The sequence below is a fragment of the Dermacentor silvarum genome, chromosome 1, assembly GCF_013339745.2.
Source record: "Dermacentor silvarum isolate Dsil-2018 chromosome 1, BIME_Dsil_1.4, whole genome shotgun sequence".
NCBI classification, from domain to species: domain Eukaryota; kingdom Metazoa; phylum Arthropoda; class Arachnida; order Ixodida; family Ixodidae; genus Dermacentor; species Dermacentor silvarum.
Window position 1 is genome coordinate 246,482,609 of NC_051154.1, and position 14,247 is coordinate 246,496,855.

The 14,247-nt window shown below is 46.9% G+C and overlaps 1 protein-coding gene across 1 annotated transcript in view; it reads left to right on the plus strand.

Annotated features, from left to right (window-relative positions):
* The first annotated feature begins 3,025 nt into the window (after positions 1-3,025).
* Positions 3,026-14,247, plus strand: part of LOC119452118 (substance-P receptor) — a 45,931-nt gene continuing 34,709 nt past the window's right edge. The window contains exon 1 of the mRNA XM_037714513.2: positions 3,026-3,162. Coding sequence (XP_037570441.2) covers positions 3,026-3,162 — 137 coding nt within the window. The remainder of the gene's footprint in view (positions 3,163-14,247) is intronic.

Here is a 14,247-nt window from a genome sequence, read left to right on the forward strand (position 1 = left end):
AAGGTAAGTAAAGAATAAAGAAACAGCAAGATGACAGGCCACAAAGACGAAAGTAAAGCAAGACATACAGTGAGCAAGTAAGAAAAGAAACATACACGCAGGAACAGGAAAAAAATTTCGATGTAAAAATATGTATATAAAAATATAAAAACAATGTTACCAAAAAATATTTCGTTCCTTGCAAAGTCTCTTACAAACGGGAAGCCATGCCAGTTTCTTGTAGAAATGTAAGCAGGGTGCGATGAGCCTGTCACGTCGAGAAACACAGCTACTAGGTACGGATCAAGGCTCTTAAACTGCAGGCCAAGTACACGCATACGCTACAGTCCCTAAGTAGCGACGTGCGCTGCGAAACGAAAGCAGGACACGGTGCTCAAGTGGCTCGCAGGAACTGCGAGAAGCACACGACGGACTGTCCTAGCCGGTATAAACGTTCATACACCAGGACACAGCCAAACCTTAACTTGAGCAATAGCAGAAGCAATAGACGTGAAATGGAGCAACAGGTAACACATTCTTCCAACCTCCCCACTCGAACCTGTAACTAAACACTATCTATCTATCTATCTATCTATCTATCTATCTATCTATCTATCTATCTATCTATCTATCTATCTATCTATCTATCTATCTATCTATCTATCTATCTATCTATCTATCTATCTATCTATCTATCTATCTATCTATCTATCTATCTATCTATCTATCTATCTATCTATCTATCTATCTATGGTGCAGTACGATGAACGTATCAATTATTTTTGACGCATTCATTCAGTTTAACGAATGGGCTCGCGTCTACATGCCCTTTCATAACCTATTCTCAATTAATATTTCTTGCAGGAGTTTAATGTAGTTATCACTATACAAGATATAAGTGCGCTCATCAATTTTATACCCTCATGGGATTCGATAGAAAATAAATTTTAAGCGCCATTTTATTTGCGAATGTTATTTTTTTAAGCTCGGACAATAAAAGCACTTATAATCAGGTATACCCACCGTGGGTGCTTAGTGGCTATGGAGTTGGGCTGCTAGGCACGAGGTTGCGGGATGAAATCCCGGCCACGACGGCCGCATTTCGATGGGGGTGAAATGCGAAAACAGCGGTGTATTTAGATTTGGGTGCACGTTAAAGAACCCCAGGTGGTTCAAATTACTACGGAGTCCCCCTACAACGGCGTGCCTCAAAATCAGCTCGTGGTGTTGGCACGTAAAACCCCATAATTTAATTTTAATTTACTGACCAACTTCGTCGCTTACCCCGTGTTAACATGATCGAGTGTGACAGACACCGATATGACAAAGGAAATCGTTAGTACAAGAACTTTTCCGCCGATCGGCGGCGATCCATTGCAGCCATTACTGCCACTCATGAGACCTGGGAAGGAATGGTTAGAATCGTGTCGCCGGCAAGTTTTTGCAGGTTTTGTGCACCCCACCACGCAACAATTGTTCTGCGACATGCCTTAAAGCTTCGGCAACTACACACATGCTGACGGGTGTTGCTTATTTCACTTCGAAATTGTGAATAAAACAGAGAATCACTGAACAACGACACCGAAAACTGTGGCGGACGGCTGTCTCCTTTCGCGAGTGCACTTGTAGTAAGGCCGCCTCCTGTGGAGCGTACGTCGGCGCTCACTACGCTTATAGGATATTGTCACGAGCCATGGCAAAGACAAAGACGTTGTAGTGGGGCTGGGTCAGAGGCTCTTCTGTCAGACTGAAACCTGCTGGAACCTGTGCGCTCTGTGCAGTCTTGACTAGACAAGCGCTAGCCGTTTACTAGTAATTAAATACTCCCCGTAACATCTTTTTGGTGGAGGTTGCGGGCTCTATTCCACCCGGCCCTGGATCTTCGGAGCGGACGCCACGTTTCTCCTGCCTCCATGGCTGAGGACAGTACGCCGTCATCGCAGCCCGCGCCCGCGGCTCCAGCAACCGTGGTCCTTTCGCAACCCCTCGACCCCGGCACGTTTTGCGGCACGGACAACAATGACGTCGACGATTGGCTCTTATTGTACGAGCGCGTCAGCAAGCACCACAGGTGGGATGAGACCCTAATGCTCGCCAACGTCATTTTCTACCTACGGGGCACGGCTGGCGTGTGGTATAACACGCACGAAGAAGAACTGACGAGTTGGGACCTCTGCAAGGAGAAGATGCGCGCATTGTTTGGTCGATCGGCCGGCGCGACAAATGACAGCCCGGCACGAGCTGGCGGACAGAGCTCAGACGTCCACGGAATCGTACGTCGCATACATCTAAGACGTGCTAGCCTTGTGCCGCACAATTGACAAAGACTTGCCAGAGGCGGACAAGGTTGGCCACGTGTTGAAAGGCATAGCTGACGATGCCTTCAACAAACTCCTGTGTAAGCACTGCACCACGGTTGACTCCATCATGACAGAATGCAGGCGGTTTGAACAAGCAAAAAGCAGGCGGATTACTCAGCGCTTTAACAGACTCCCGAACACAGCTGCGACCTCCTCGTGCAAAGATCCCATGACGCCCCCTCCGTTCTCGACGCCTAACCATTTGGCCAGGATTGTTCGCCAGGAGCTCGAAGCCATGGCTCCAGCCGCTTATCAGGCACCTGCTCACGACCATTTGGCGACAATATCCCTCATTCAGGCCGTCGTCTGTCAAGAGGTTGCAAATATGGGCGTCCTAGTTCCACAAGCCACCAGTTATGCTCCTTCGCCCATGTGCCCTTCCGGTCCTCACACTGAACACCACGCCGCCCCAATTGTTGCTGCTGCCGCTTCTGCTCCACGGTTTACACCCCGCTACCGAAACCCATCTGAGTGGAGGACGCCTGACGATCGACCAATCTGTTTTTCTTGCTCTCGCATCGGCCACATTTCACGCCACTGCCGCAATCGTCGGAATTACCGACCAAGCTTCCCCGGTGACCGCCACCAAGATCGTGGCCAGTACTATAGCACATCTCTTCTCGACGACCAATTTCCGGCCCGTGATCCTCACCATCTGTCTTCACGCTCTTAATCTACCTACGCCGATGTTGCCGCACAAGGACACTGGTCCAGCCGATCGCCGTCCCCTCAAAGTCGCCAGTCGCGGTCCCCTCAACGCCATCGCTCTCCTTCTGCGGCTTCCTCTGGCCACCCGGGAAACTATCCAGTGCAGCTCCGGGAGGTGAGGCTGCATTGACGACAAGGACCGCAAAACCTCTATTGAACCCTACTTCCAGACGCAATTTGCTCGGTGTTCTCGTCGACGGTGTGCCCGTTACTGCTCTCACTTGATACTGGCGCCCACATATCTGTTCTGAGTTCTGTGCTCCGACGTCGCCTACGCAAAGTGTTGACACCTGCCGTCTCTCCTACTGTGCGAGTAGCTGACAGCACCCAAACACCGGTTCTTGGTATGTGCACTGCCCGCGTTACTGTTGCCGGTCACCACACTTCAGTTCTTTTCGCTGTTCTCGACGCTTGCCCACATGATGTCTTTCTTGGTATTGACTTCTTGAGCGCCCACTCTGCCCTCATCGATTGTTCTACTGGCATTTTGCGGCTCGAACTGCCATTGTGTCCTGATAACGCCACATCAAGTAACACTCGCCTACGTTCCATGGAGTTTCTACGACTGCCCGCGCAGGCTGCTACCTACGTCCTTATGTCACCGTTTCCACCAGTCCCTTATGGTGAATTTGTGGTCGCTCCCCTCACAGACCTGATCCTCTCGCGCAACATCGTACTTCGTCATACCATAGCGGTTGTTGCCAACAACAGAACGCTGCTTCCAGTCCTCAATTTTTCTACTTCGACCCATGTTCTTCCTCAAGGAATTTCACTACCCGAACTGTCACCTCTGGAAGAATGTACTGTTTCCTGCATTCGCTGCTGACGCTGAGCCCATGACCCAACCTGTCATACCGGCGCCAACCCAGGCACTTCTGGACAAAATGATATCCCCCGACCTCTTACCGTCCCAAAGTGAAGCACTCCGTGGTGTCCTATTTTCGTACCTTGACGTATTTGATGTTGAGAACACTCCATTAGGCCGTACACAAGTCGTGGCCCACCGCATCGACACTGGAGACGCCAGCCCCCTTCACAAGCACCCTTACCGAGTGTCTCACTCTAGGCGCCAAGTCATCCAAAAGGAGGTTGATAAAATGCTTGATAAAGATGTGATAGAGCCTTCCTCTAGCCCTTGGGCACCCCCTGTAGTGCTTGTGAAAAAGATGGACAACAGCTGGCGGTTTTGCGTCGATTATCGCCATCTCAATCGGGTAACGAAGAAGGATGTGTATCCTCTCCCACGAATTGATGATGCGCTCGACTGCCACCATGGTGCCAAATATTTCTCGTCGCTAGACCTCAACTCGGGATCCTGGCAAATTGCCGTCGATGAGCGCGACCGCGAGAAGACCGCATTCATCACACCCGACGGCCTCAAGCAATTTAAGGTTATGCCTTTTGGGTTGTGTAATGCCCCTGCAACTTTTGAACGCAGATTGGACACTCTTCTACGCGGTCTGAAATGGTCGGCCTGTCTTTGTCTTTGCCATGGCTCGTGACATGGCTCGTGACCATAGCGTTATATCGTCACGTCATAGCGTCCCAGCAAGGACGGTATAACGCAAAGCTATACCAAACTGTTTCTATTCCATTTCTGCAATCAGCCCTTCACGATTGGTCAGATTTTTGGGCCACCCCCACTTCGCCTGTCATTCACGCGACGTCATGAAAAGCGCCAAAACTTCCCATCAGATATGACGTGTACGCATTGGTTCATCATCATCATCAGCCTATATTTATATCCACTGCAGGACGAAGGCCTCTCCCTGCGATGTCCAATTATCCCTGTCTTGCGCTAGCTGATTCCATCTTGCGCCTGCAAATTTCCTAACTTCATCAGCCCACCTAGTTTTCTGCTGTCATCGACTGGGCTTCCCTTCTCTTGCTGTCCATTTTGTAACTCTACGCATTACATGGCCTGCCCAGCTTCATTTTTTTCCGCTTAATGTCAACTAGAATATCAGCTATCCCCATTTGTTCTCTGATACACACCGCTCTCTTCCTGTCTCTTAACGTTTGGCCTAACATTTCTCGTTCCATCGCTCTTTGTAAGGTCCCTGACTTGTTCTCGAGCTTCTTTGTTAACCTCCAAGTTTCTGCCCCATATGTTAGCACCGGTAGAATGTAATGATTGTACACTTTTTTTTTCAACGACAGTGGTAAGCTCCCAGTCAGGATTTCGCAATGATGCACTCCAACCCAATTTTTTTCTTCTGTAAATTTATTTCTCATCATCAGAGTCCCCTGTGAATAATTGACCAAGATAAACGTACTCCTTTACACACTCTAGAGGCTTATTGGCGATCCTGAATTCTTGTTCCTTTTCCATGCTATTGAACATTATTTTTGTCTTCTGGGAATTAATCTTCAACCCCACTCTTACACTTTATCGGTTAAGATCTTCAATCATTCGCTGTAATTCATCCCCATTGTTGCTAAATAGGACAATGTCATCTACAAACCGAGAGTTGCTGAGATATTCGCCGTTGATCCTCAATCCTAAGCCGTTCCTAGTCTAAGAGCTTGAATACTTCTTCTAAGCATGCAGTGAATAGCATTGGAGAGATTGTGTGTCCTTGCCTGACCCCTTTCTTGATAGGTATCTTTCTACTTTTCTTGTAGAGAACCAAGGTTGCTGTGCAATCCTTGTAGATATTTGCCAATATATTCACGTATGCCTCCTGTACTCCTTGATTACGCAATGCCTCTATGACTACTGGTAACTCTACTGAATCAAATGCTGTTTATAATATATGAAAGCTATAGAGAGAGGTTGATTGTACTCCGCAGATTTCTCTATTATACCTGATTGATTACCTCCCTCATGACTCCTACGCATTGATTACGCGTGAATAAACCAAAGAAAATAAAAATAACTATTTCCGATTCAACACATCTTTTTCTCATTAACCCTCCGATATTAGTCAAATGTTGTCTCAAACGTTTTCTCTTTGGTCAAAAGACAGGCGAAGTGGGCGCAGCCCACTTGGCCTGTCTGTCATGCGGCATCACAAAACTGCGAAAGCTCACCATGTGAAAGTGACGTGTATGCATTACATATGCATTATTATGCCGAACAAAACTGCATTTTTTTCTGAATAGGTGGAGACTTCCCCGTTCCAAAAGGAATAGAAGATGTCTGCCTACTGATATCACTCGGACACTGGCTACTCGGAGCTGCCGGGTAGCATGAATTTATTAGCGTATACTAAACATTTTTGCGTGGCAGTATAACGTTCTTGAGGCCTTTCGGCATGTTAACGACATCGCTATGCGAGCACTTCGCGGAGGATCCGTCTTAGCGCCTATTTTTAACCTTGCGTTGCACGCCGCCGCGATTTTCGAGCAGCCACTGCACGCTAAGCAAGGGGAAGCGGGCCAATCGCAGACGCCAGCACCAGCCTCCTCAACCGGTTATCTGCTTTCACTGCGCTAGCTCGTCCCCTCAAAGGAGGCTAAAGAAGAACTGCCGGAGTGGAAGTCGACTAAACCGGCCTGTGGGCTCGGGTGAAGTAGGCGGCGGCCATCTTGCGGGAGACAAGAAGCGGTATGCCAAGAGTTTCGCAGCTCTGTTCGCCGACCTTTTCAGCGGTTTTTAATTGCTTAACGGATTTTCAAGTTCTAATGTAACACTATTGGCTATGAGGCGAGCAATATTAGAGGTATCCGGATCGCAGATATCCGAGTACTGCAGCATTTTTTCAATTTTATCAGCATCAAAATGCAGCTGCCGCAAAGTAGAAAAAAATTCGCGCAATAATGAGCGTTTATTCAACTTTAATGGAGTGTAAAAAGCTGTCAGAACAAAAAGCAATTAAAAACTGAAAATCTACCTTGAGAAATAGCAGTATATGCAACAAATATTAGTATTCATTATTATCCTCATTATCATGAGGTGTTGCCGGTGCTTTAGAATCCTCATTGCATTTAGGGTCTGGGAACGTTGTTGGCGGCCGTTTGCTTTTCGCCTAAAATATAAAATTTTTCCCTTTATTGTAGAGCATGGCATTGCTAACCTGCAACCTTATATAAATAAGAAAGATAACGCTAACATGTCAACTGATTGTACGTAAATGATCCTACAGAATGTCGCAGTTGTGCTCGATAGGCGAAGCATCAAGTGCGATAGCAAATTAGTAGACAACTACACGAACTATATACATATATATACATCCATCACCCGTAGTCCACAGGAGTACGTGCCATTGCACTTGGACCCTTTCTGCACTATCACCAGGATCGGCCTACAAGATTGTTGTCTACTTCCGGTGTACACGGACGCGATCTCCTGGAACCTAGCCCTTAACAGTTTCGCTGTAAAACCTGTCAAGATAGGCAATGCTATTTGTCTTCCAATAAACGAGGAGAACACTGGATTGGTCGGTTCAAACAACGCTGCAGGTCACCGCCCGATGCTTACGTCAGCGGTTACGCAAATTTGACTTCAGGAGATTTGAGCATAAACAAATTGGAATAGATTTACCTTATAGGGCCACTGATCTGCTCCAGATCTGATGCACTCTGGCTTAAGAGCCTAGTTGCGGAAAGTGGGAAGCATTAGGGTGCACGTGTGATAATCGATAGATACTGACGTTAGGTTCATTCATTCATTCATTCAGTTCTTTATTTATTCATTGGGTGTATCGGCCTAATGTAACACTGGGGCTATGAGAAACGCCGTAGTGGAGGGTTTCGAATTAATTTAGACAACCCGGGGTTCCTTAAGTTTAGGTGCGGTGTGATGAAAATGCAGCTGTGGTTCGACAGAGGCTAATATACTAACAAGGAGGTTTGAATAATTAACGTCCACATCGGTGTTACGAGTGATATAGGTGAGTGGAAAGACAAAGGGGAATTCATTCGCCGCTGATGCCGTTCTTCATCAGGCCAGCATTCTGATGACGAGTGTCCGTGGTGAACGAGCGAGATGCGTTCATGTTTGCCTGTGCGCGCGTGACACCGTTGTTGTTAATTTAGTTAGTAAGCGAATGTTTAAAGCACTTTATACAGCTAATAAATCTCTGATGTAAAGCTGTCTAATAATGTGCTATCGCAATCCATGCTTCGTCTTTCGGGCAAAAAGGCGACTTTTTGGTTATCAACGCATTATCACAATATCTCAATATCATGACTGTCCCGCTATCCATCTACACACACAGCGCAAGCCACTTGCCACGCCTTTCTGGAGCGTGTCATGGGCGTGTCGCCTCTTTTGGACATTATCTCTCAATGCACCGTCGAATGCCAACAGTGGAGACGTGCGCATTCTCACGCGAACCCTTCCCTGTCTTTCGATTATGTTAAAGGAAAAATATTTCCTCAACTTACTTGTACAGGTAATGTACTGCGGGAAGCGATAAACAAACCAAAGAAGGCACCGATGATTTGACCAAGTGACACGTTCTTCTTTCGGCCGCCTATGAGGTAACGTCTTATAGTGACGATAACCGAAAAGTGAATATAGATATGCGAATGAAACTGTAGGCGGGCCGAGGGTTGAATTTTTTGCCTTGAAACCATTAGCTCATTCATCCGAGGGCGTTGCCATAGCCCGCGGACATTCCGAACTCGGGCGTATACCTGCACAGCAGCCCTGGAGTACAGTGTAAAAAAGGTTTCAGAACCTCACTTTTGCACGTACGCGATTGACAGATCAAGCTCCTGTTGCACTCGCGTCATCTGCGTTTCGATTCTCGCTTCACTTCTCTCAGAACTGAAGTCCTTCATTGTTCCACACTTGGCGTCATGAAATCTTGGCGCTGCAGCCTTTCGCGATCCACTTCTCTGGTAGTGAACTAATGCTCTGTTGCCATTTTCTCACCCCATGGCACAGTGGTCGACGCTCTATCAGGTTGAGATTCACCGCGTCCTACACACCCGCTGTGTAGGCTACTGTCGATGGTTGCATCTCTCGCGCCGAGAGCACGAGATCGAAAAATTAGCAGGACACACTGGTTCATTTTCATTAAGTTCTCACGTAACCGCGCAACTGTGGAGCAATCACTGAAGCAACCGCTGTTCACCACATATAGAACGGAATTATGATATTCCGGCTATATATATATTATTGCAGCTACTTCCAATTCCGCCATTTAAACAACGTCCCGTAGGACAAAAAGAAAAAGGTTAATTCATAAATTTGTGTTAACTAGTGTGCTGAAGCTCACGTTGTTAGCGGCGAAGTATTCCTGCCTCACGTAAGCACTCGCCTGCAAAAACGCTATGTTCGCCGCGCTTTCGCCTTTTTATACACAAATCTCTATTGTCTAAAAAACACCCTATATATATATGTATATAATATTCGGTGTAGTTACATACGAAATCTTGCACCGCAATACAGTTTGCAAAAAGCATTCCGCCGCGTGCGCACGATTTTGAAAGCACCATTGCTCGAACAGAGTTCGGCAACTGCACAGCAGTCGCGCTTTCACAATCAGTCTTCGAAATCATACAAGCCCAACACTGCCCCTCCGAGGTCGATCTCGCTCTGCAGCGCAGTTTATCCAGTGCTCCCCGTGGACGAATGCCGCGTGCAAACGCGCGGAAATTGGCCAGAGCGCGGCACGCAAACAGGCGGCATTGGCAGTGCAACCACCGTGCGTGGCGCTCGATCGAAGTGGCCGCGCGAGCAGCTCTCAAATGACGGCCGCAGTCAGTGCCATAAACACAGCCGTTCGTCCACTTCCCATTGAAGGCCTGAGGGAGCCGTCTTCACATCAGTATATCGACCATGTGACGACGCAGTCGTGTGTGCCTGTTCTTACCAGGCCTTCGATTCTGTACGACTGTTGGCATCTCATGTTGCAGCGCTTCTAACCCGTTTATGTCATGTCAGAGGTGACGCGTTTTCCTCTCTTTCTTTCTTTCTTTCTTTCTTTCTTTCTTTCTTTCTTTCTTTCTTTCTTTCTTTCTTTCTTTCTTCTTCTTTCTTTCTTTCTTCGTTCTTTCTTTTCTTTCTTCTTGCTTTAATAAGACGTTCAGTCAGTTTCAGAAGTACAGAAGATGAGCAGGCGGGGCGCTCTGAGATCGCACGCGAAGCGATTAAAAGAGAAGCAATTCTCTCCAAAAAAGAAAGAACATGAAAGAATGACGTTTATTTGTTAACACGTATCTGTTTGCATAGCTCGGATGATCAACAGAAAAGGAAAGTTAAAAAGGCGTATTTGCGCAGATCCGGCGGTCTTATTCAAATTATATTTTTCTGCCTACGGTCAAGGTCTGCAAATTCATTTGAGTGGGTGGATTCGATGTAAAAGAATCCGTTTAATTAAGCTGCCGCATGCGGGCAGAACCAACTCTTTCACGATGAGCAAGCGGACCGGGTGCTGCGTTTCGCTTGCTCATTGAGTACCCCTGAAATGTACTTATACCCACACACCGAGTCAACTAAAGGGGGCTTTGTGCCTCCTGATTCATTAGTATCACCTCGGAATTCGAACGAGAAGTCCACCTGAGACAATGAAACAGGACATAAATTCTGCTATGTTGTTATACCTCGATTGCTAGCGAAAATTTGGCCATGTCGTTATAGTTGGTACGTGTTTTCTTCATTCGCGCACATTCAGATAGGAAGAGGCATTTCTCACGTTAACCGTCATCAAATTGCTGGCATGCGGTGAAATCTGACCCTGTGGCGTAGCGTTGAGAGTACTAGCTGCTTAGCCAGTGTGGCCGACTGCTTGGCCTACATTATCGATGCGAATTGGAAGAAATAAATACATTGAGCAGTTTCTCCCGAATGGCCAAACATTTCAAACAATAGAAAGCTGTAGGGCTGCCTTCGTGTTCCTCGGACGATGTTCGTTAAGATATACACGTGGGCCACATGTTGAGGCTACACAGCGAGTGAGGCAACTGCTGCAGTGCAGCTGAAACAGCGCCCGGCCTGGTAGATATTAGGCGTCTCACAACGTTGGCGTGGATAAGGAGCGCCTCCACCGGCGTTGCTGGCGTCGCACTTGAATTATATAAGAGATGAGACTGAAGGAAAAACCGTCAGCGTTTGTAGATTCGAGTCCACTGTCCGTTCTGCTCGAACTATTGTACGCACCACGGTGTGGTACGCGCACGGCTGCACTGCAGGAGCGCTATAGCGTTCGTATGCACAACGCTCATGCTAGCAAGTGGAACTGTTGGCCTGGCTTCACTGCAAAGCCGTTTAAGCGGAGCGTCTGTGAGTGCGTCAATTGGCTTTCTCATTTTTTTGCAGGTAAACGCTCAGCGCGTCTCTCGCGTCTCTGGAGACCTTCTAACCCTCCGCTCGCGAGCTGCGGTTGCGCTTTCGATACCGGGACATCACAGCTACGGCGACGGCGGCGGCCGGTGCGAACGCGCCCAGAGTGTACATATAATTGCTGCAGCAATAAAATGCAGATCCAAAGCACCCGTTGGAATCTTTGAGAGGCGAAGGATACGTGGAGCGGCTCATTAAATGTCACGCGCTTCAATGCGACGCGTGCAACTGTGTTTATTTTCATCCTGTGCAAGGTCTAATTTATTGCAATGTTTATGTTTATACACCACACCGTTCAGAATCTATGCCGAAATACAAACACCCAATTAAACGAATGCACACTGAGATGATGTCCGCGTAGCGATGTCACGATGAGCAAGGAGACGTATGGTCCTTGTCGACGCAAGAATGGTGGTCAATGGTGCATGGATAGACAAGTACATCACATATATAAATGTATATTAGGATTCTGTACTTCCCGCGTTACAGTGGCACATGCCCGGCAGGCAAACAACGGGTGCCCCATATGTCAGAAGATCAAAGACGCTGAATATTACACGCTAGGTCATAGCGTGGTCTGGAGCTTCACGGATACATTATATGAAGCCGACACTCTATGCGCAGGTTCGATGTCGTGATTCATTGTTTGGTGACGCATACCATAGGTGCACTCACTGGCACTACGCTGTCGGTCAAAATTACCTGCTGTATAAACAGGAGCGTCCCGTGGCACTTACTCAGCTGCACAAGACTGGGGTAGGCCAAATTTCGGATATTTATGGAAATGAAAGAAGTCATTGAATATCACGCGCTTTTTCATTAAGAGGCCTGTGCGCTTTAGATATTCTTGTGAGCCAAGAATACATGTTCATACCTATGCCGGGATTTCACGTTTTATTATGCAGAGCACATGCTGCGCCCAGTGGCGCTATGTTTCGGGTCGATTCCGTGTAATGTAAGCTGCTTTATTCGGCGAGACATCACCGAATAACGCGAAACCTAGGATTAGTATAGGGATTATTATTATTATTATTATTATTATTATTATTATTATTATTATTATTATTATTATTATTAAATATTTCTTGTGTTATAGGCAGCAGAAACCAGCCCAGTACAATATCATTCTTGAGTTGACATCACCTTGAAAATACATAAGGGTCGTCCATGAAACATCGCTAATTTTGTACTGATAAGGAAACCCAAAATTTAACGCGCTTTTTAAAAATCAAATTATCAACGAAGTAAATTTCCAAACTGTACAATTAAGCGTACTTGTAACTGGCTGCTAGTAACAAAAATAAATAATTAGGCAACTATACTAAGCATTCAAAGAAGACGCTGGTTTGCCCTCACCGGACTTGAGGACTCCTCCTCATTTCTACATTTTTCTTTCTTTCGGGTACACGCTCTAATATAACAGGTTTCATCTTGGTTAAAAACGTATTGAAAACACTTGCAAGACCGCCTGAATCTTGGCCAATCGCCATAGTGGGTATCAGCCACATTGATGGAGAACAAGAACAAGAACGTGAGCCGCCCAGAAACCTGATAGAACCTGAAATTTGTGAGTGTATATCTCTTTCTTTCGCTCGAACTCTGCTCTCAGCTGCCAAAATTTGGCTCAAGTCCTCTAGCTCCACTAGAACTGAGCCCTTTTTTGGCCTCCAAGCGTATTGACGCAAGCTAGATTGACAGAACCGTGCCCGGAACCACAGAAGCCTGCTCCCACGATGAGTATGTAAATCAACAAGGGCATGTAAGATAAGAAATAGAACCACGCCTCTTTCAAAGTATGCCCATGTGCATTACTATTCTTATTTGTTTGCTTCGTAAAAAAAAGTTGTCGCAGTTTCACCTGAAAGGCGAAGCATCAATGGCGATAGCAAATTTGTAGAGAGCTATACGGAGTAATGATAGTAGCTCAGCTGTATAAACTTGGACATGCAGCAGCACCGGCAACACGCAGAACTGTTGTCGACGCCGTCGGCGTTTTGCCCGCGTTCGCACAAAATGCGTGCGGCGTTGGTGACTGTTGCCGGAGCCTCTGATATAAATAGGCACTTGGTGCCGCAGCTAAACGTCGCCTCCCTTCCCTCACCCTCCCCCCCATGGTCTTTCGCGCGTCGGAAGAAGGCGCGTTTGTTCTACATATATGGTGATTGTAATGGAGGAAAGAGACGCCTACTTCTGCAGCCCTTAAGGGAGCACGGCGCAGAACGCGCGTTAGTTCTCCGCCGTGCGTTCACTCCCCGTGAAAGCGCGCGTCCCTCGCGCCCTTTCACTCGCACATACAGCGTTTGGCGCGCGGCGGCGATTTCATCTCCATTTACGTCATACGGAACCTCACGGCGACGGCGACGGCGACGGGAGAAATCTGCTTTTGAGTGTCCATATAATTGCTACCGCAATAAAAAGCGCAAAGAACAAATGAAAAGAGGAATCGCCAAACTTGTCTCTATTTGTTGTTTTTTTGTTAATGTGGTTGTGTGTGTGTGTTTCAAGTAATAATAATGCCTGCATGACAATGAGGACTTGCATAGATCATCACATCACTTGTATACTTATATAGTTCGTCACATCTTTTGCGAGCAGCTCTCTTTTTATTACATGCTCCTGTAAGTGATTTTGCTTGTTTAGATAGAACGTTTATGTGGAAAAGACTATTGCCTGTGAACTTACCGCGAAAACTTCAAACTTCGGGCTGCCAGACAACAAAAACCCCATCTCTCCCCGGTTTGCGGCTTTAGAATTAACACCCGATTTTACCCCTCAATTAAAAAAAAATACAAAACCCAATAACGAAGGACCCGAAGTCTGACTTGTGTGTCCCATCGAACGGGCTCCGCAACAAGATTTTGAAGGTAAAGGACAGCCTAGCAGAATACAAATTGTCAGGAGTTGTTGACAGAATACCCTGCAAGGACTGCGACATCTGTTACAATGGCCAAACCAGGCATTTCG